The sequence below is a fragment of the Ostrea edulis genome, chromosome 10, assembly GCF_947568905.1.
Source record: "Ostrea edulis chromosome 10, xbOstEdul1.1, whole genome shotgun sequence".
NCBI classification, from domain to species: Eukaryota; Metazoa; Mollusca; class Bivalvia; order Ostreida; family Ostreidae; genus Ostrea; species Ostrea edulis.
The window spans coordinates 19,609,218-19,629,217 of NC_079173.1; the positions used below are offsets into that span (position 1 = coordinate 19,609,218).

General features: G+C 34.8%; 2 protein-coding genes and 1 long non-coding RNA gene across 3 annotated transcripts in view; 2 read left to right on the forward strand and 1 right to left on the reverse strand.

Annotated features, from left to right (window-relative positions):
* Positions 1 to 787, reverse strand: part of LOC125665253 (uncharacterized) — an 8,682-nt gene extending 7,895 nt beyond the window's left edge. The window contains exon 1 of the long non-coding RNA XR_007366206.2: positions 631 to 787. This is a non-coding gene — a long non-coding RNA (uncharacterized LOC125665253). The remainder of the gene's footprint in view (positions 1 to 630) is intronic.
* A 9,937-nt stretch (positions 788 to 10,724) lies between these two features.
* On the forward strand, positions 10,725 to 11,688 carry LOC130051029 (uncharacterized). Its single transcript, XM_056152168.1, has 2 exons — positions 10,725 to 11,101; positions 11,285 to 11,688. Exons 1-2 carry the CDS (start codon positions 10,912 to 10,914, stop codon positions 11,542 to 11,544), a joined length of 450 nt encoding a protein of 149 aa, XP_056008143.1. The 5' UTR covers positions 10,725 to 10,911; the 3' UTR covers positions 11,545 to 11,688.
* Positions 11,689 to 12,137: 449 nt separating this feature from the next.
* The window catches only part of LOC125665254 (serine/threonine-protein kinase dyf-5-like), a 19,099-nt gene continuing 11,236 nt past the window's right edge, over positions 12,138 to 20,000 (forward strand). The window contains exons 1-6 of the mRNA XM_048897903.2: positions 12,138 to 12,289; positions 14,051 to 14,227; positions 14,365 to 14,980; positions 15,107 to 15,206; positions 16,265 to 16,393; positions 19,080 to 19,203. Of these exons, the coding sequence (XP_048753860.2) occupies positions 14,056 to 14,227; positions 14,365 to 14,980; positions 15,107 to 15,206; positions 16,265 to 16,393; positions 19,080 to 19,203 (1,141 nt within the window). The 5' untranslated portion in view covers positions 12,138 to 12,289; positions 14,051 to 14,055. The remainder of the gene's footprint in view (positions 12,290 to 14,050; positions 14,228 to 14,364; positions 14,981 to 15,106; positions 15,207 to 16,264; positions 16,394 to 19,079; positions 19,204 to 20,000) is intronic.

A 20,000-nucleotide genomic window follows, 5' to 3' on the forward strand; every position in this document is an offset into this window, starting at 1 on the left:
ATCTTGAGGAATCGTTATGTAAAGCCTATGGTGTGTATTCCGACTCTGTTGAAGAAACCGAGACACTTTTCGATCATTCTAAATAGCTGGTGAATAATTAGGTTCATTTACAATATATTCACACCTGTGTTAGAATATGATACGGAGAAACAAGCAGATGAATTCAATAAAGAAATGAAGCCATGTTCACAGAAAGGTAGGCAATGGCATTTTAGTCATCAACAATTAACTAAATACTCCCATCAACAATTAGCTAGTAACTGCCATCAACAAGTAAAGAAAACTATCGTCAACTAGCAACTATCGTCAGCAAATGGCAGACAACTGTGGTCAATAATTGACTAGTAACTGTTGTTTACGATTAATTGATAACTGTCTCAAGAATCAGCTAGTAACTGCTGTCAACAATCATTGTCAACTAGTAACGATCGTCAACAGTTAAATAGTTACTGTTTAAATACTTTACATTTTTTACAAACTTGAGCTATTTTTTGTTTGGTATTCTCTAATGCATTTTTCAAGACAGAAAATGGGCGAAGTGTATTAGGAAAAGTGGTATTTAAATTCGATATTTACCGTTTTATTAAACTAGAATAGTTACATCAATTCAGAATACACAGAGATACATACGATTAGCTAAAACATCCAGGGAAAATACAAACATCCATAACAGAAGGCTGTAACGTCTTTTCCCCGCCATTGTATGGGTACAATGAACACTTTAAAATGGTTTAAAGTCTCAAACAAGTTAATTTAAATACAGAAGAATGAGCAAGCGTGTAGCAACTTTATACCTAGACCCTGTCGTCGTGTTTCATGGTAATGCATGGTAATTTATTGAACAAATACTTTAGCCAATGAATCAACTTCAGCAGTATTGTGGAAAATTAAATACCTATGCTAAGCAGATCGAACAATAATCAGTGGTTTTGTTTTTAAAGAAATCGCTGAGTTCAAATAGTTTGTCTTCGAGGATCAAAAGAGAACTTGTGTTATTACAATAATGAAGTTTTATGTGTTTTAAAATCTTAAATATGCAGGTATGTGTTCAAAAATTGAATACGGTCAAATGGATCTTTTAATATGTGCTTCATCAATAAAAACTTAACTGTAATGGTCAAAATCCCGTGTGTTAAACTTTTTAAAACCATTTTAAACGTTATGTGTTCAAATGTGGCAATGTCAGGAATCAGAAAAATATTGTTTCTCATTCTAGTTTTCACCCTCTTTGTTTTTATTAATTCAACACAACAGTTGTCGATAAACAGTGTATATATATATATATATATATATATATATATATATATATATATATTAATAGTAAAGTTATACATGTATTGTCACATTTTCGACACGACCTGTCCCTTCCTCAGGACGATAGGATATTGATATAGAAAAGAAAGTAAATAGAAAAGGAAACTAACATTACAACTAAACTACAAAATCTGATATAAAGCTGATATCAAAATTATCGAGTGCAATATGGTGCAGAGCAAACTTTTCTATTAAAACCTAAAGAAATAAGAGGGCATGCTCCTATTGAAAATCGTCACGTTTTTTCACAGATATTTAAAACACGCCTATTCTCATCGAGGTCAGAACTGAACTATACTAATTACATGTACCTGGTACGCTGAAGGAAGTACAAAAAGACATGGTCAGCAAATTAGTACAAAATAGCGGATTATCATCTCGTTCCAATGAGGGGTTGTTATGTTAAAACATTTGTCCCTGGAGGAGTAAAATGCAAGTGCTAGTATAGAACTGTAGTCAAAAATGAATGAATAGATAAATACTGGTGTTGAAGTATACTAGTAAAAAGTAGAGAAATAACGAGGGGACTGAGCATGGATGTAATAATAAATAATAATACTAATTAATAATGATATTAATATTATCAATAAATTGATAAATAAAATAAACATTGAATAAATATTTTTAAATGCACAGAAAAAAAAAAGAAGAAAAAAAAGAAAGAACGAAAGGTAAATAACTAAATGAAATAAATTAAAGAAAACAAGCAGATCTACAGGTAGTAAATTGCACGAGTAATCTAGGTCACGTTCATGTTGGGGCGGAATGTAGGTGAAACTGGAAACCTACGTAGAAGCATCAACAACCACCGGTCTACCATTGAAACCAAAAGAGTCCAAGAACCCGTGACCGAACATTTTAATCTCACCGGACACAAATGGTACCCAAGACACGGCTATTGTGGTTGTTGACCACAACATTCACTAGACCAATGTGGAGAGCAAAACAAAAAGAAAAGAAAAAACAAGTAGAAATTTTCGATTCATAGACTGAAGTCATTTCACTACAATGACATGAACAAATCAAATAACTTCACATATTCAGAGAGATGTTTTTTTCGCTGATCCCAGTACAATAATATTCCATGCAATATAAAACTTCAAGAAGGAGCTAATTTCTCCCAAATATGCTTAACAATTTCGCATTCATACAGAAGGTGTTTTATACCTTCATCTACATAGCAAGCTTGACATGATGGAGACACATCTTTGTTCCATTTACTTACATATACAGTATTGTTCAATGTACCATTTAGTAGTTTATAGTTAAATTCTGATATACAATATTGGCAATAACAAAAGCGACTTTTGTGAAAATGACACTTTTAACAGCAAATTTTTTCACATTGCTATACTAACTGTTTATTATTTTCATGAAAAATGTAAGTGCATAACCTTTTCAGCTGTTAATTATGATATGGAAAAATCTTTATGATTTCGAATATGACGTTTTAATTATTGCGATGTGGTGAAGATTTCTTATTATATCATGTCGTTATTTATTCCGTGTGAAAATATTTTATGTATCACTATGAGCAATGGTATTAGAATGAATATTCATGCACTTTCCCTTGGTTGGGGGTTGCCATCTTGATGCAAAGGGTGTATACAACCTGAGACAGATCATCGTAGTAAAGTAGCAGAAGACGGTTTAGTATAGGGCATCTTGTAATGTGTACAACCAAAGACAGACCCTTTACATGAATGTAATTTATATGTTAGTGCCAGGCTCCATGTCATAGTAATGTTGTGTATCATATTTTCTTAAACACCCTGAAGAATAAATAAAAGCCATTTATCAATAATTAGGCAATTTCCATACACCAAATTCACAATGAAGATTCTTGGTGATCGTCTTAAAACGCATTTAGTAAGATATTTTAAGAAAAACTAACGTATAACGATAAATCAGCGAACTTCAATATCGGACATCGCGGGACATATGTCCCGGACTACTTTTACACCTACCGTTTGAGCAGTGTGGGTTCTTTAGCGTGCCACACCTACTGTGACATGAGACATCAGTTTTTAAGGTCATCTCCGAGGACCTGTGACATTCACAACTGATGCCGAGCGTTTGGCGTTTGAACTGTCACTACCTGTTTTACCGACTTTAAAAGTCTGGCGCGGTCGGGAATCGAATCCCGGCCTTCCGCATGTGGAGCGAACGCTCTAACCTTTCGACCACCACGACGGTCAATCCAATACGAACCGAAATTTAGTCTAGATGTAACAATCATGTATACATAAAAGAGATCTTCATATTACTATATAATACGAACCGAAATGTTTACATAATAATGATATATCATGGTTACAAAAATCTTCAGCTAGAGTCAAGCCATTCATTGTCGTTAGTGACGGATTTATGTGCCGTTTTACGTTGTATTTTCCATATTACAGAGTCATTTCCCCCTCAATATAGCTTTTCTTTATCTTTATCGACGTGAAAATATATTTGCCGTCAGTTATATAAGCATGAAACTACTCGTTCATATCTGTCAACGCCGGATTGCAAGACTCTTGTAAACCGTTAATCAAATCTCTAAAAAGGCAACCAGGATTTAAATTAATATGTAGCACCAACAAAATTTGTATAAAGGTTCTTTATTCCACGGTGAAATACTGAGTATATACAGTGTTCCCTAAAATATACAAGATGTCATTAAAAATCGTTCTAATACAAGTCAATAGCATTTTGATTAATCCAAAAATAATTCTATACATTTGTATTGTTTGATTTTATACTATCAATGACCTGAAACAAAATTCATATAACTATCTTATGTATATCACCAAATACAAAAATATTAAAAATCTGTACACAACACTTCCATCAATTAAAGTACACAGAAGCAATATGCAAACAGATATCCTAAGTAAGGGGCAAACGTGGTGACTTCATCTAGACACTTACCTTCTGAAGAGTGTATCCTAAGACTATATTAAAACGAAAATATCAAATACACACTCGAGATCAGTACATATTGCATGGCCTTTGAATAATAATTACACTGACTTTAAAGGTCATAGGAGACGGTTTTTAACAATACCTTTTCTCTCCATAATTATCAACTTTGTTTCATAGACATCTCATAAAATTGCTTTTTAAAGATTGATAACGTAATTAACACGAAGAAATTGAAGTGCCAAGGTAGTTTGAATAGAAAATTGTTACCCGATTATCGTTCCTGACTTCCTGAATTTGTGACGTCATAAGAGACCACACTCAGATTTGCGAATCAAAACAAAAGCACAGCCATAGACGCAATCATAACTACTCGGCTATTTCCGTAACCGCAAATGAAAAAGACGAGCGCGTGGTCCGATTGCCATAGACGATTCATTCGCAACTGGAGGAGTTTTTGAATGGGGAACCATAATTTGTTATAGAGGGCGAAGCCCTCTCACGGCCCGAAAGGCCGTGAGAGCGGAGCTCTCCCTATAGGTAACACGTATATACATGTTTAAAAGGAAAATAATGAAAAATTAAACCATACCTATGGAACTTGAAAAGTTTGGTACCAATGGCGTCGATTCGAATATTAGCGCGTGGACATGTATTCCTCCATTTTGAATCTCGTCTACCCTAGTTCACGTCGTTCTGAGATGTTACACATAAAATCCGTAAAAGCATGTGAATCTTATTTTCTTAATCATATATAATCACTCCACGATCAACGCCATGTTTTTTGTTGTGGTTCAAACGCTATGTTTGTGAATTTGCTAAATAACGACGCTGAATAGGACGTCACAATGTACTGTTTACATCAATTTGCGTTATATTTCCCGCGTTCAATATATAGGCGGATCAAATGTCCAAAATTAGGATGCTTTGATACAGCTCTGTCCGCGTGCTAACTTCGGGTTGTTTTTGTCCTGTTTTGGATATAGATACTAATGCCAAAACTTTTTTGCTTCGCCCTCAAACACGGTCACACCGTAAAACATAATATGTATACGGCGTAACCGTTGGACCGAGCGAAGCATGTAATGGTCATTGGAGTGTCCCAAGTGGTAATCATGATTCCGTTAAGTACGGTAGATTATGATTCATTTAAAAATATATATTCTAATGAAATTTCCTTGCGCTAAAAACCCAATAAGATCTCAATATTCAAGTGTTTTATATGGGTACAACAGTTTTATTGAACACGGGAAATAAAACGCAAGTCGACGTCAACTGTACATTGTGACGTCACATTTAGCCTCAACTTTTTTTCTTTTTCAAAGCACAATAATACATTCCATATTCAATGAAAAAGGCCGTTATAAAATTAAACAAAATTAAACCAATAAATTCAAAATGGTAAAATGTTACCGTAATTTTATCGTATGCAATTTATGCAAAGAAACTCATGAACTCGTTCATCTATTTAGTCGTATTACGGTTTTATATGTAATTATTTGCTAAAACCTGTTATAATGATGATTATACAATATTTTTTTTATTCACTTTGAACAAACTGGGTGTTTAAATTACGAACTGCAAGTCAGAGTCTTCTATTATTGGCATTCAAAATAAAACACGAATAACTGTTGAAGCAGGTAATGAAAAAATAAATGGCGGCGCCCATATGGATCACGAAAATTTCAGTGAACGTATATAGAGATTATCTCTTTTTCTTTTGCTGAATTTGACTTTTTTCTTTTACATACGTGTTACCTTTAGAGCCTTGCTTCGCGGACGGGCCTTTGGCTTCGCTCGGTATTACAAAGATATCACTTTGAACTCATAATTAATGCAAATGCCAGCCACATCGACGATTTTTCATCGGAGGACGAACAAGAAGATCGATTAAGGTCCTGTTTATTCCGAATCGGTTGAAATAATAGCGAGCCAGCGCGTACTGCGAGCTCTAATGACTAGAGCGCGGGAAATAATCCGAGCTAAATCTCAACCTCTAACAAGAATTTTTTTTTTACGCCAATCCCAGAAGTCCCTCGTACAAAATGGCGGATGGTTCGATTCGTAAAATAATAATAATAAAAAATCTTTGAAGTATTACAAACCTTTCTTATTTGAAAGGAAAGGATGACAATCATATTCTTCCCCCTTTCTTTTTCTTTTTAAAATAAATGTAAACAGTCACGTCACAACTACCAGGCTACGTCACAACACGCTCGTTGCATTCCCCGCTAAACTGGTTCCTACATTGGCGAGAAGAGCAAGACAGTAATCCTACGTATTGACAGTGAACCAGATCAGTTTTCCTTGTTTTCAACATAGATTTTTTGAAAATGTATTCAGATATGCTGCGCTCGCCCCAACGGTCACACCGTAATCATATTACTGACTGCATGGTTAATGATAAATGTATGATAATTTCAGAGAACATTCTCTGTTGACAGTAAGAGAAATATAGATAGTTATTACTTGCGCTATTTCTAACCCCATACAGACACGCCGGTGTCAAATTGAAGGTTGACTGACAAAAAAGGTGGGTACCCCTCATCGCCCTTTGGTTTTATGTGTCCAAGTCCCACCCTGACTCGGATATATTTTATAGCTAGATCGAAATTTCCTTTGCACACATCGTGAGCGCCGTATTTTGAATTTATTTTCATAGGTTTTTTTTTTTTTTTACACGTATCGTGTGCAGCTATTTTAGTTTAACAGGTGAATATAATAATAAATATAAATGGCTTTAACATTCTTTTACAATAAAATTTGCGACATTAGGGCCTATATGAAGAATAATTTACCATCACATTAGCCGCTATAAGGGCTCTTTCTTAAGTATAATGGTTGGAACTGGAAGCCAGAGGAAGAACGAATTCTTCGTCTGGACCAGTTATTGAAGGAACTGTCGAAAAATCCAAATGTCCTGACTGTTTTTGTTGGCCATTCGTCATGGACGAGTCACACAGACAACTTTAGGTAGCCAAAGAATTCTGGTGTGCGGTCCTGAAAAACTAATTCAAACAGAATAAAACTTTCTAAACAGTTTTGGAATATGTTGAGTCATCGTGGAGTGTGGGACGATGATCGGTTCATAAGCTGCACAGTACGCAGGAACTCCCGTCGGAGGAAACCAATGTGCACATTAGTGTTTCATTTGAAGAAAAAAACAATACCCAACTCTTGCATGACCGTAAAAATTGGTTTATTTCACCTGATATAAAAACTTGTAATTTCAATATCGCTCCACCATTTGCTTTGAACATTCTTTTTCAAACAGAAAAGGGGGGGGGGTCTGATAATGCAACTTTCAACATATAAAGTTAGACCTATTCATCTTATGATCTTCAATTTATTTACTTATATATTCAGAGAAAAAGATTCTGATCAGAAAAGCTGCATATGACTATTTCATAGTCAAATTTCATTTCTAAACAAATCAGATCATGTTTTAATGCGCGCAATAATTCAGAATTGAAGATAGCATTAATTATTTGAAGAGATCTTTAATTCAATTGTTGCACGCATTAAATGAATTGATGATATCTTCAAATAATTGAAGATATCTTCAATTATTTGAGTTTATGTTAATTTGGCGCTCCATACATGTATGTACATTAATTTTTTTTTTAATGTACATATGATATACCTTTTCTTTAAACGACGAAAAGAGTGGGTTTTGGTGGTGGATTTTATTTATATATTATTCAAGAACAAATAATATAAAATTTCAATATCTGACAACCGAGCCCCTGTGGTGAGAAAATGTTATTGCATGCCACTTGACTTTATTCTCCGGAATAGGCCGAGTGATGTTCCGATTGCGGTGACGTCGAGTTATTTTTAGAAAATTAGCATTCTATAATTAGAGGTCGCGTCATCAAGCTCTTCGAAAGAGTCGTCTAATAGCAATAATCCACAGGAGTCGGCAATTTTATCAATAAAGTAGAAATATATGAGAAATGGGCATAAATACTACCACTGAACTTCGTGAGCGTAGCGAAGTGGTAGTATTTATGCCCATTTCTCATATATTTCTACTTTACTGATAAAATTGCCGACTCCTGTGAATAATCCCACTAATCAGCTGCTAATGGGGCCAGCGATGGAATTAATGGGGTCTGCAATCTATCGTATTATTTTAGTCCTTTACCATATATATACCAGAAAATATATCATGAACTTTAATAAATAACAAAATTAATTTCTCATAGATATGATATTTTAATGGAATTAATCTACCATTTTTTTTTAGATCCTCAAACTGTTTATTAGGCTAACCTTCAGCCACGTGGTGTCGGGTGGTTTCGTCCCGATTACATATTCGCACCGAGTGGATTCGTACCTTTACCTGTACCCAAGTGAATTCGTCCCGAGTGGTTTCGCCCCATTGAGTAGGTAGCAACTGTGGTCGGAACGATTGATCAGTGCATACTCTCCTTTAACGATGAGCAATTGAATTGAATTGAAATTAGGGGATGAATGCTATTTATTAATTTACCGACGCCCAAGGTATGTTCATTTTGATCATTATACCAACAATTTTTGGATGTTTATATACGGCAACAGTGGTAGGGACGATTGATCAGAGCATACTCTCTTTAAATGATGAGCAATTGAATTGAAATTAATGAATACGAGTATACAGTATATTAATTTACCGACGTCCAAACTATGTCCATTATTATCATTATACCAAGAATTTTTGCCATGGCAAGTTGCATATTCATTGTGGAAAATCAGTAAGTAAAAATTATCATATAAAACAGAATTAGCATTATGTAGATAAAATTAGTGTGTCTATTATGTGATTTTATTAATCTTAGGTATATTTATATAAATCTCAAATTGAAGAATTCAATTTAATAGCATAAACGTAAAGCAGCAATGTAGTAAAAGTAGTTGATCATTTTAAGAAAGTGAATTTTGAGATATGTTAAATTGTTATAATTTTAAGATATGTTAAATTGTTATATTATTTTATGAATGTAAGCTCTCTAAAAAGGGATTCTTTAAAGATAATGTTAGAAGCGATAGCAGAAATGAAATAATTAAATATTTCATTGCTTTTTCACCACTTCATATTGTAACATTAAAATTTCGTGTAAGAAATCACAAAGACGTCTACAATAACCAGCTTAATCAGGATTTAGAAGTTCACACAGTCATTTACCATACTTTCATAAACATCACACGGGGCAAAATGAAATGAATGTTAATGTCAACAAAAAAGTATATATATATATATATATATATATATATATATATATATATATATATATATATATTAATATACAAAGACACTATCTTGATTACATTTTAAAGTTGTAAAGATACCATTCTAATATTCAGGCACAAAGTTAAAGGTTATATTATCTTAGATGTTGAATCCTATAGATTGGCGACACTACTTTAGAAGATCATGCATTTCTTTACCAAACTTGAAAAATACACAATAAAACCTATTATTTTTTGTCTCATTCATGCTATCAAACTTCATTATGACCTATATTGCAATTGATCTGCGTCCGTCGTCGTCCGTCTTTTTAACTAAGGCGTTTTATTTTCCCCCAAACTTTTGTTTATCTATGATGGTATATTTATACGGTGGTATATTTAGGACATGCATATATTTTTTTTTACTTCTTATTATTTTGTAAGGAAATTATGTCGTTCGCACGAGATAATAAGTCGTGCGAACGACATAATTTCCGTATTTAAAAAAAACAACCCAGTAAGTTTTAAATACCAATCAGTCTATTACTGTAAAGAAATCAAGGAACGTATTTTTGATAGGTATTGAAATGTGTACATGAAAGGCGAAGATAACGGAAAGTGATCAATCTCATAACTCCTATAAGCAATACAAAATAGATAGTTGAGCAAACACGGACCTCTGGACGCACCCTGTCCCATGTAGTTATTTATTTATTTTCTTTTTTTCCCCTTTGCACCTTCTATATACTTGACTGACCAAAGTCTATGATATTCAGAAGTTGACTTCAGTACTTAATATCTAGTGCGAACGACATAATTTCCTTAGAAAATAAGTCGTGCGAACGAGATATTTTTCACAATAAGAAGTACAAAAATTTTAACCATTTCCTACACAGCTGGTAGTACTTAGCCCTAGTTGTAATTATATGCAATTTCATTTAGGTGCGACCCAAACAGCATGCCCTTTGCTGCGATGCATGCAACTGCTGGCAGCATCGACTGTGTGAGACCAGCATCTCACGGTCATTGTACATGGCCACTATGCGAGGAGAGGGGATCGTGCAATGGTATTGTAGGGACTGCACCCAGCCAACCTTCGTAGTTGAAGAGAGTTCCATGGAACAATCCATAGCTCTCCCTATTCTGGAATCTACAAGAATTGATGTAATATATATGTCATATAGTAGAATATAACGTAACACACACACACACACACACACACACACACACACACACACACATATATATATATATATATATATATAGAGAGAGAGAGAGAGAGAGAGAGAGAGAGAGAGATAATAGTTACTTTTCGCAATGATCAGTAAAAGTATAGGTAAAAATTAAAAATTAAACACGAAGACGTTTAGTAAAGCTTTAGCGCTTTCATTTCAAATCTTCTGGCGCCGGATTCAGGACCTTGGTCTTGCACCGACGTACAAGAGGAGAGAAGCAACCCATCGGTACTTAAAACAACTAATGGCCCTTCCATTTTTACCACATCAAGACATTGGACCTGCGTTCCAGACCCTCACTGGCCGGGCTAGTACTGAGGAACTGCGATCACTGGTTGGGTACATGGATAGACAGTGGATGAAGAATCCTCTCTTCCCACCATCTGCTTGGTCAGCCTATCGTGTGCCAGTAAGGACAAACAATGATGTTGAAAGTACTAATAAAATGTTTAGTATTTTATTGCTTTCATTTTTTTTTAAGAATTGAAAGTACTAATAAAATGTTTATTATTTTGTTGCTTTCATTTTTTTTCCAGAGGATGCTAAATATACACAACTGTCCTTTTGGTTGTTTTTTGTATCATCTATTTTATTTTTTTTTATCATTTGTATTTCAGGCTGGCATCATCGCATAAATGGAAAGGCGGGGCACCGAGGATGCGGGTTTTACGTCCTCTGCCCTCTCCTCCTGCAAGAGGCACGTTTGGTGGAGAGTAGAGTCCACAGCGACAACATCTGTCGCAATGTGAGGAAAAGTTCGACAACGGTGCAAAAGAAACTAGATGCCGCATGGGAGAAATACGATGTTGGCGATGTGAGCGCGGGACACTTTCTCCGCATATGTGGAGCAGTGTATGCCCCAGTGTCCAAGGATTAATGTGTGATGTGAAGAGATGTGAAATGTCAATATGATCTCTGATACAGTGAATGTTGACTAAAATATGTTGTGTATTATTTATATTGTTAAATATGTATGAAAATGTGATAAAAGAACATGTGTACCAATAAAAAGATAACTTGTATTTGATTCTTCTCTTTTCACTAAACAAGGTCACTACAGTACACGTTTGCGATTGAATTGCAATACCGGTAACTTTATATCAAAATCAGTGAAGGATTTGTGATTTTTTAAAATAGTGATAGTGATAGCTGCAGTGCAAATTATCTACTAGGGTCGTTCAACAATATTGTCATACAAAAACTTGGATTACTATATATGCTATCCCAAACGTATATCTATTCTATTATGCATGTAATAATACAGTATATGATTAAAAATCCAGTGATATAAATTAATGGTTTTTTTTTTTTTTAAGAAATACCCGTAAAAAACAGAAATAAAATATCATTACAAAATCGGGGCGAAACCACTCGATTAGTACATCGGGGCGAAACCACTCGACTATAAGGCAATGTTCTACCTTAGGTTATCTGCATTGGAAATGGGGCGAATCCACTCGGTGCGAATATGTAATTGGGACGAAACCACCCGCATTCCGTCACGTGATCAAATACGGTCGGCCATATTTGCGGAAGAAATTGGCGTATTGTCATTGAATTATTGTGTAGATTACAGGGTATCGTAACTAGGCCTAACAGATTTAGACGTAGTAAACATTGAGGTGAGGCTGTTTTCATTGCAATATTTGAGACTGTCAAAACTTTTTTAGTCTTTTATGCAACATCTGCACGTGTATTATGCCAATATATCATAGGTTGTTTTGATTCGCTGTAGCCATAGTCTGGTTACCGATAGACCTAGAACTTGCTTCAGTATTCAAACCATAGTTACCTGTAAAGGTCTACAATGTGAGCAACAACCACTGAGCTTCGCTAGCATACCCCCTTTTTAATTGCCATAATTGACGGTACAAAAATCTTGTACAAACAAATCAATCGCCATGAGGGTCATGTGACGTCATTCCATTTCCACCCTTTCGTCGAAATCGGGTGGGGCATATCGACTGATGTAAATTATGTCGCGTGCTGTTGTGTTTTTGACTAAATAAAGCACCAGAACATTTGCTACGCTCACGAAGTAATTTTTCAAAAGGGTTCTGTGGCTTAACTTGTCAACATTTTGATCAATGAATTGGGAAAACCTTGTCATTATTGTAAATATGCTAAATATATCATGTCAAACAAGAAATCAAACCCAAATTGATGTCATTCTTCTTTTATTTTACATGCTTAACTTTCTTTTCTTTTAGCTCTTAAAATTTTTGACTATTCTTTCTAAATCATGTACGTGTCTTTGCAGTCTTAGAATTTAACGGTAGACCGATAGATCACGGCTATGCCAAAGGAGGTCGGGCCATGCCATGTGCAAATAAGATATCCCGAATTGTCTATGCCAAATTCTAAGAAACAAAGGAATAATTATGATATGTATGTGATAATGCACTTAAAATAAATATTTTCCCTTACAATTGTCAAAATCTATTTTTATGACCTGGATTTTCCTCTGTTGATATTAGAGTATACCACTTAAGCGTTGATATAAGCAGTTTGAAGGTTATGATGACTAGTGCTATAGACAAATTGTTCAGCATATGATTCGTATGTCTTTAAATGTTGATGCTTTTTTTTTCCAGCATTGATGAATTTTATTGGGATCGATTTTTAAACTAAAATTTTCCTCAATAATATAACTAGAGTTATCCTATTTTTTTTTATTTTCAAAATATTCAAGTATTGCAAGAATGTCAAAACAAAATAATATACGTTCGACTTAGCAAAAATAATTTTGAGGTAAAGGTCAAACAAACGGCGTGTATGTGATTCTGCAGTTAAAGTATTTTCAGGACTGTGAATATGATTATGATGAGCAAAATAAAAAAGAAAACGAGGACAATATCAATAGATTAAATGTAGAATTGGAAAATGGAGTATGAAGTTGAATAACAAAAACCATAAAGTTTGTTAATGATTTTTCTCTTGATATATATGTGTTATTTTTATCGTCAAATTTTGGTCAGATCTATGCCATAGGTCTATGCTGCATCAAAAAGACATAGATTTATTGTCAATGCCATTTAAAAAGTTAAATTCTCAGACTGCTTTGTCATGTTGTACATAAGCTATTCACATTGAACTTATTTTTTAACAAATACGTTATTTGCCAGTTTTTATTATCTGGAAAAGTGCAAGTTAATTTGGGAAAAAATTTGTCTTTTTGGGGAGGGGAGAGGGCCTTTATGCGGACCTAAAATGGGTCTTTAAAAATCACTGGCTCACGAAGACCAGTGGTTGTTTGCATTGTAGACCTTTAGGGCATTACAGATACCAACTCCAGTGGTTTAGATTGTCCCTGTCATTGAATAAAATGTTAGAGAGAAAAAAAGTGATTGCTAATATGAATCCATGGACAATATTATTTACAGTCAGTATGAGTTCAAACACAAGAGGAAAAATCCCGACGGTTGAGGGAGTGTCGCAGTTGGACATTGGAAGGACTACATCCACATCGAGGCAGAAAAAGGTGTTTTCCTCCCCCGACTCACCAGTCATCAACATGGGGTCGCCATTTTATGAAAGTTTCAAAAAGATTGGAATTCAAGGTAAACAATTTTAAGTTGTACTTTTGGAATTGTTTAAAACCTCAATGCAGGGGAAAAAATTTGTAATCTGCAAGAAAATTTGAACTTTCAACAGATGGATAGAAATAAGTTAAGTTTTGTTGGTTTTCTTTTTACAGACAATCCACCTGATTATTCTAAAAAGATTGATACTTCTGAGCCTTCAAAGAAAAATGGCACATCTTGTGTGGTCACTGCTAGCACACATGGCAAAAACAAAGTCATGGCACCCAGAAGTGAAGACTTTCCTTTGAAACTGCCAGAAAAAGATCTGTTGGACACATCAGATCTTCATCTCCTGGATCAACTGGATGCAGATTATGGTGTCAATCCATCACTTGGTTCTCGAGTGGAGTTCAGGGTATCAGAATCTGTGTGGAATGAGCAGTTCCAAGTGCCACAGAGCCAGAGCATGTTTTCAGAGAGCCAATCCTCAGGAACACAGGCATTTCCAACAGCAGGGCAGACCTTTAATGAAAAGCTGCCCATTCAATATAAAGAGTTCACTGATCAAGATGGCTTCTTCCTAGATGGTTTCTCAAATGCTCTGGCAGTTGGTTACCAGGTAGAGGAAGCTAGCCAAAGGCAAGTCGTACAGGGAGATCCCAAAGTGATCAATATAGACATGGGGCTGTGCGAGTACTTAATGGGATACAACACTGGAGAAGGCGCTGGTCAGGAAGTAACGTGTGGTGATCTGATTTCTGACATGCCCCGAGACACATATATTTTAAAGTGAGCAATTATTCTATGTGATGTATTCAAATTTTGATATGATTGTATGTTCATTGCATACATGTTCCTCGATTTAAATGTAAATGAGATCACTCTTCAGGTGGAAATTAATTTTTCTTTTTTCAGTGACATCATCTATGGAACGGACAAAGCAGTAGAAGAATTGGCAACCAATCATGGAAATGAATTGCTGAAATCCGGTGTCCATGGCGTGTATAGTGAGCCGGTAAGATCAGGCTCCCTGTTAGGCCAATTCAACTTAATTGATAGATTATCACCCCGCCCGCCCCATAAAAATCGGCCCGCCCGGAATTTTTTTATTTTGCGAAACTTGCGAATTCCAAAAAAAAATTCATATCCAACTTTGGTATTTACACTTCTTATTTACATTTCCAGTATAGCAACATGGAAAGCCACGTGAAGAAAATATGATTTTCTTGATTTCTTATGGGTGTAAATGAAAGGAAGGGATTAATATTCTTCAAATCTTGAAGAAGTTTGGTATCTCTCTGTGTTTAAAATTAAAGCTTAACCTGTAATTTGTCTGTGAAATAAGCATACATTGATATCCATCTGGCATTACATGATGCACTTCTGTTGACAAAAACTCGTTTGTCATTAAAAAATTTCTCAAAAAATAAAAATCAAAAAATAAAATCCTCCCACCCACCCCATAGTTTTTGGTGACCATGGATGATAATCTACTAATTAAGTTGAATTGGCCTTGTGTAGCATGGCAGATGTTCAGCTGGTAGACTGGTGTTATTGAAAACCCCAGTTTGATCATTGTCAAGAATTGAAACTGAAAACAATTTGTAAATGAACAGAATGATATAAGAGATGATTCAAGGTTGAGACAAAAGTTTTTCAGGTGTACATTTTGTAATGTACAATATGTCACTGTTGTTTGTTTTGTGGTTTTTTGGTTGTTTTTTTTATTTATGGCCATATTTACATTCATTGATGCACAGTGATGGTCAAACAGCTGCAAATAGATACAGTATTGAATATGGGCAAATATACTCAACATGCTCACACTGTCTGATATTTTTTTTCCATACAAAACTGTATTAGGTACATATAGTACTTAAAAGAATTGCCCTTTAATTTCATATGTTGATTTATTAGAAACAGTTTGATTTTGAAGTTGGTGAGTAGTGAGATAGTCTGATATTACAATAGACTGCTCACTGATATCTTAATAAGGGACAATTAAAGGTAAATTCTTAGACTGGATGAACGAAGAAATCGTGTCACATCAATGTTTTAATGATATTTTAACAGAGGTTTGAGGTTTTGAAGCTTGACTGTCAGGATTCCTCCAGCATTTATTCAGAGCTCCTTGGGAGAGGCACATTTGGTGTAGCCATCAAGTGCATTGTGTCAAAGGATTTTGTGTTCGTGATAAAGAAGGTAAGCTGGTAGTTGCTTTATTTAATTTCTATTGTGTCAATCTTTGACTTGACCGCCATGTACCAAACATGCGGAATATTTTTCTGGATTGTTTGTGCATCCAACGTGAATAAAAAAGAAAGAAAGCGCAATATCAAAGCAAAGGTAATTAATTTGTGTAGGTGCATGAGCAAAAAAATATCTGTGACTATCCTGCTCATCATAGTTTCAATGTTTGTGGAGAGAACTACATTAGGAGTAACACTTTGGGAACTAATGAATACAGCTGAATTAAGTCAATTACATGTTGAGATTAAACAGTTGCTAAAACATTCTAGTGACCCATGCAAATTTACAGTATGTAAAAAGCAGTGGGGTTTTTGGGAGCCGATATTCTGCCCCAGTCCCAATTCAAAATTCCCTGAAATTTCCCCAAAATCTTTTTTGAAAAAATTCTCAATCGTAAATTCCGAAAATTCTTTGTATGACTTATCTAAACAGAATGTTTATGTACACTTTACTTCTGATGATGAAAACCTCGTGGTTTTTAGTACAGTGAACACTGTCACAGTACTGATATTTAATTAGATATGAAGCATGGTTGTTATACATTAATTTTACCTTAAAGACACTTCATTCTAAATGTATGATTGACGAATATCACAAATTTTCATTAAAAATGAATTTTCCCAATTTTCTTGTTTTGTCGCTAATTTTTCCCAACTGTTAGGGCCCCAGTCCCAAAGTTCTGAAAAAAAAACAACCAAACATTGAAAATAAATGGTAGGTGTCACAATCAATTATTTGTACTTGAAAACATACATGGACTTTCACTTTGAAGGAGGTTAGAACTTTCACTTTTAAGGAGAACAGTTTCAAGATTTACTTCTGGCTACAGTTAGTTAAGACCCTTGTAATGCATGCGTGTAGGGTATTTAAGCCTTTGTTCAGCAAATCTATTTATTATCAATTTTATTATTTGACTCGTAAAGCAGAAATACTTGGAGCTCATTCATATTTTTTTTTAAGTTAATCCTGTGGGGATCTGGGTTAGAATAGGTCCTCAGTACCCCCTTGCTTGTCATAAGAGGCGACTAAATGGGGCGGTCCTTTGGATGAGACCGCAAAAACTGAGGTCCAGTGTCGCAGCAGGTGTGGCACTATAAAGATCCCTCCCTGCTCAATGCCCATAAGGGCGGAGCATAGGCCTAAATTTTGCAGCCCTTCACCGCCAGTGGTGACGTCTCCATATGAGTGAAATATTCTCAAGAGGGATGTAAAACAATATTCAATCAGTTAATCAATCTTTCAAGTGAGACTTGTATACATGTACACATGTGAAACCCCGGTTTGCAATGTATCATTGTAATTCTGGTTCGAGGTTTTATTGAAATAAAACAAAGTCTGTGAACATTAGGTAGGTGCCCCTATGATGAATTTCTCAGCCTTCCAGTCGAACCCGTTATATGGGCACAAGGTTATGTGTCTGTTTTATTTCCGTAAAATGGACACAGGACCTCTGTTGTCTGTGGCTTGTGTTGATGATGATCAATTTAGTTAAAACGGTGATTTTTTTTTTTTTTACCAACTAGAACGACACTGTCATGATGCTTGTAAATAGGGGTGTTCCAATCATCGATTATAATTGAAAATCAGTCGATTGTTGGCAAATTCTAAGCGCTCGATTATGAAAATTTGATTCCAATTAATCGGTTTTTAGATTTTGTTTTTTCAATGACTAATTTTTTAAGAATATTCTAGCCATGACCTATCTATTAACCTAAAAGTTTTGTTTATCGTAATGATGGCGCATACGAAAGCGAAAGTATTCATACCCGGGGAATAAAGCATGTTTGCATGGTCAGATAGATATACTTTGAGTCAAATTCAGACCTATGAACGAAGGACAGTCTGCCAACAAAGAGATCTTAATACGAGCAAATCCATTTGTAAATTAAGTAGATAAAACTGCTTTCAAAGGCCACTGTTACTCTGCACGTGTATCAGTATCGTGTTTTCGATTGGTGACAATATATTGATAGGTTGGATTTGTTTTTGTAATAAATTTGAATTTCTTTCCTTATTTTTCTTTGCTGAATTTTGACTATATTGCCAGATTATCGTCAGTTAATGACATGTAACTCTGATATATGAGAATATAACTTAGGCAAATGATATCCAGTTTTTGCATGTTGGTCCAATTAAAATTTACATATGCAATTAAAGGATTAGGATAGTAAAAGAATAACAAATGCTTCTACAGAAAATATTCATTTACACCTTTGCAGCATTAGAAACAACTAACGTAGATTTAAATTTAAATATAGAAAATATTTCTTTTCACTTTTTCTGTAGTGAAATGACTTTATTATAGAATTTATAGATGTCTGATTATAATCGATTATTAGTTAGTTGCAATAAACCAATCATCGATTGTGAAATTCTCACCATTTCCCATCATTACGTGGAAAAAATAAAACTCTGCATTGTGGCAGTGTATCCTAGTGTTATCAGAGGGAAAATGTACAGTCACATCCTAATATAGAGAATATGTATATAGGAGAACATTCAGTTGTAATGTAGGAACCAATCAGAATTGATATTACATTTAGAAATAGGTAATTCTAAAAAAAATGCTTTGAAATGGTTTACATTATCTTGAAGAGATTACTTTAAATGGTTGAGATGTATTTCTGATGACTTGAAGGTGACACAAAAGTTCCACCCAGAGGAAGTGATGTTTACTCTCAACAACACACACCCAAACATCATCAAGTCCTACGCACTGGTGCTCAGACACGGAACCCCCGAAATCATCATGGAGTATGCAGGTGAGTTGCTGTGCAGATTTATCCCTTTACATGGGATAAATGAAAGAGAGATGCTTAGATTAAGATTGAGAATGCCTGGCTTTGCAAGGTTCTTTTTCGGGAGGGAGGGGGATTTTGTGATTTGTCATTGATTCAATACACACAATGTTGCATCAATACATGAATCTACAGATTCTGAATTTTGATGAATTTATAATGCTAACAAGCTCTTTATTGATATACAGTACCCGCAACGTTATTCTTGACATTCCTATCGTGCTCTATCGTGCGTGTATCCTATCGTATCGTGCGTGTATCCTATCGTATCGTGCGTGTATCCTATCCTATCGTGTATCAGGTTTTCCGTTTTCTATCGTGTTTTGCGTTTATCAGGTCTATCGTGTATCGTGTTTTGCGTGTATCAGGTTTTCCGTTTATCGTGAAAATCGTTTATCGTGTAGCTTCGGAAACTATCGGGATCGTATATAAAATCTAATGAAAAAGTACGATACTTTCCGAAACCTTTATTCGTTTTGTTAAAGAAGCTATTTTTAGGAATCGAGGAAAGACGGTATATTTGAAGGAGAACATAAAGTTGTCGATTTTAAGGCAGAAGAAGAGCTATTTGTCTGTCCAGAGAGAGAGTGAAAATTTATCACAATTTAATTCTAAGTAGTCTGGAAAGTAGGACAGTAAACCGAGCACAGTAAATCTGAAAGCTCCTTCTGAAGTTCATAAACATTTGTTTGTCTAGAAACAGTTATTTGTAATTAACACTAACAGAAAAATAGGGAGTTCCGATTTGAAAGGAAAAATCA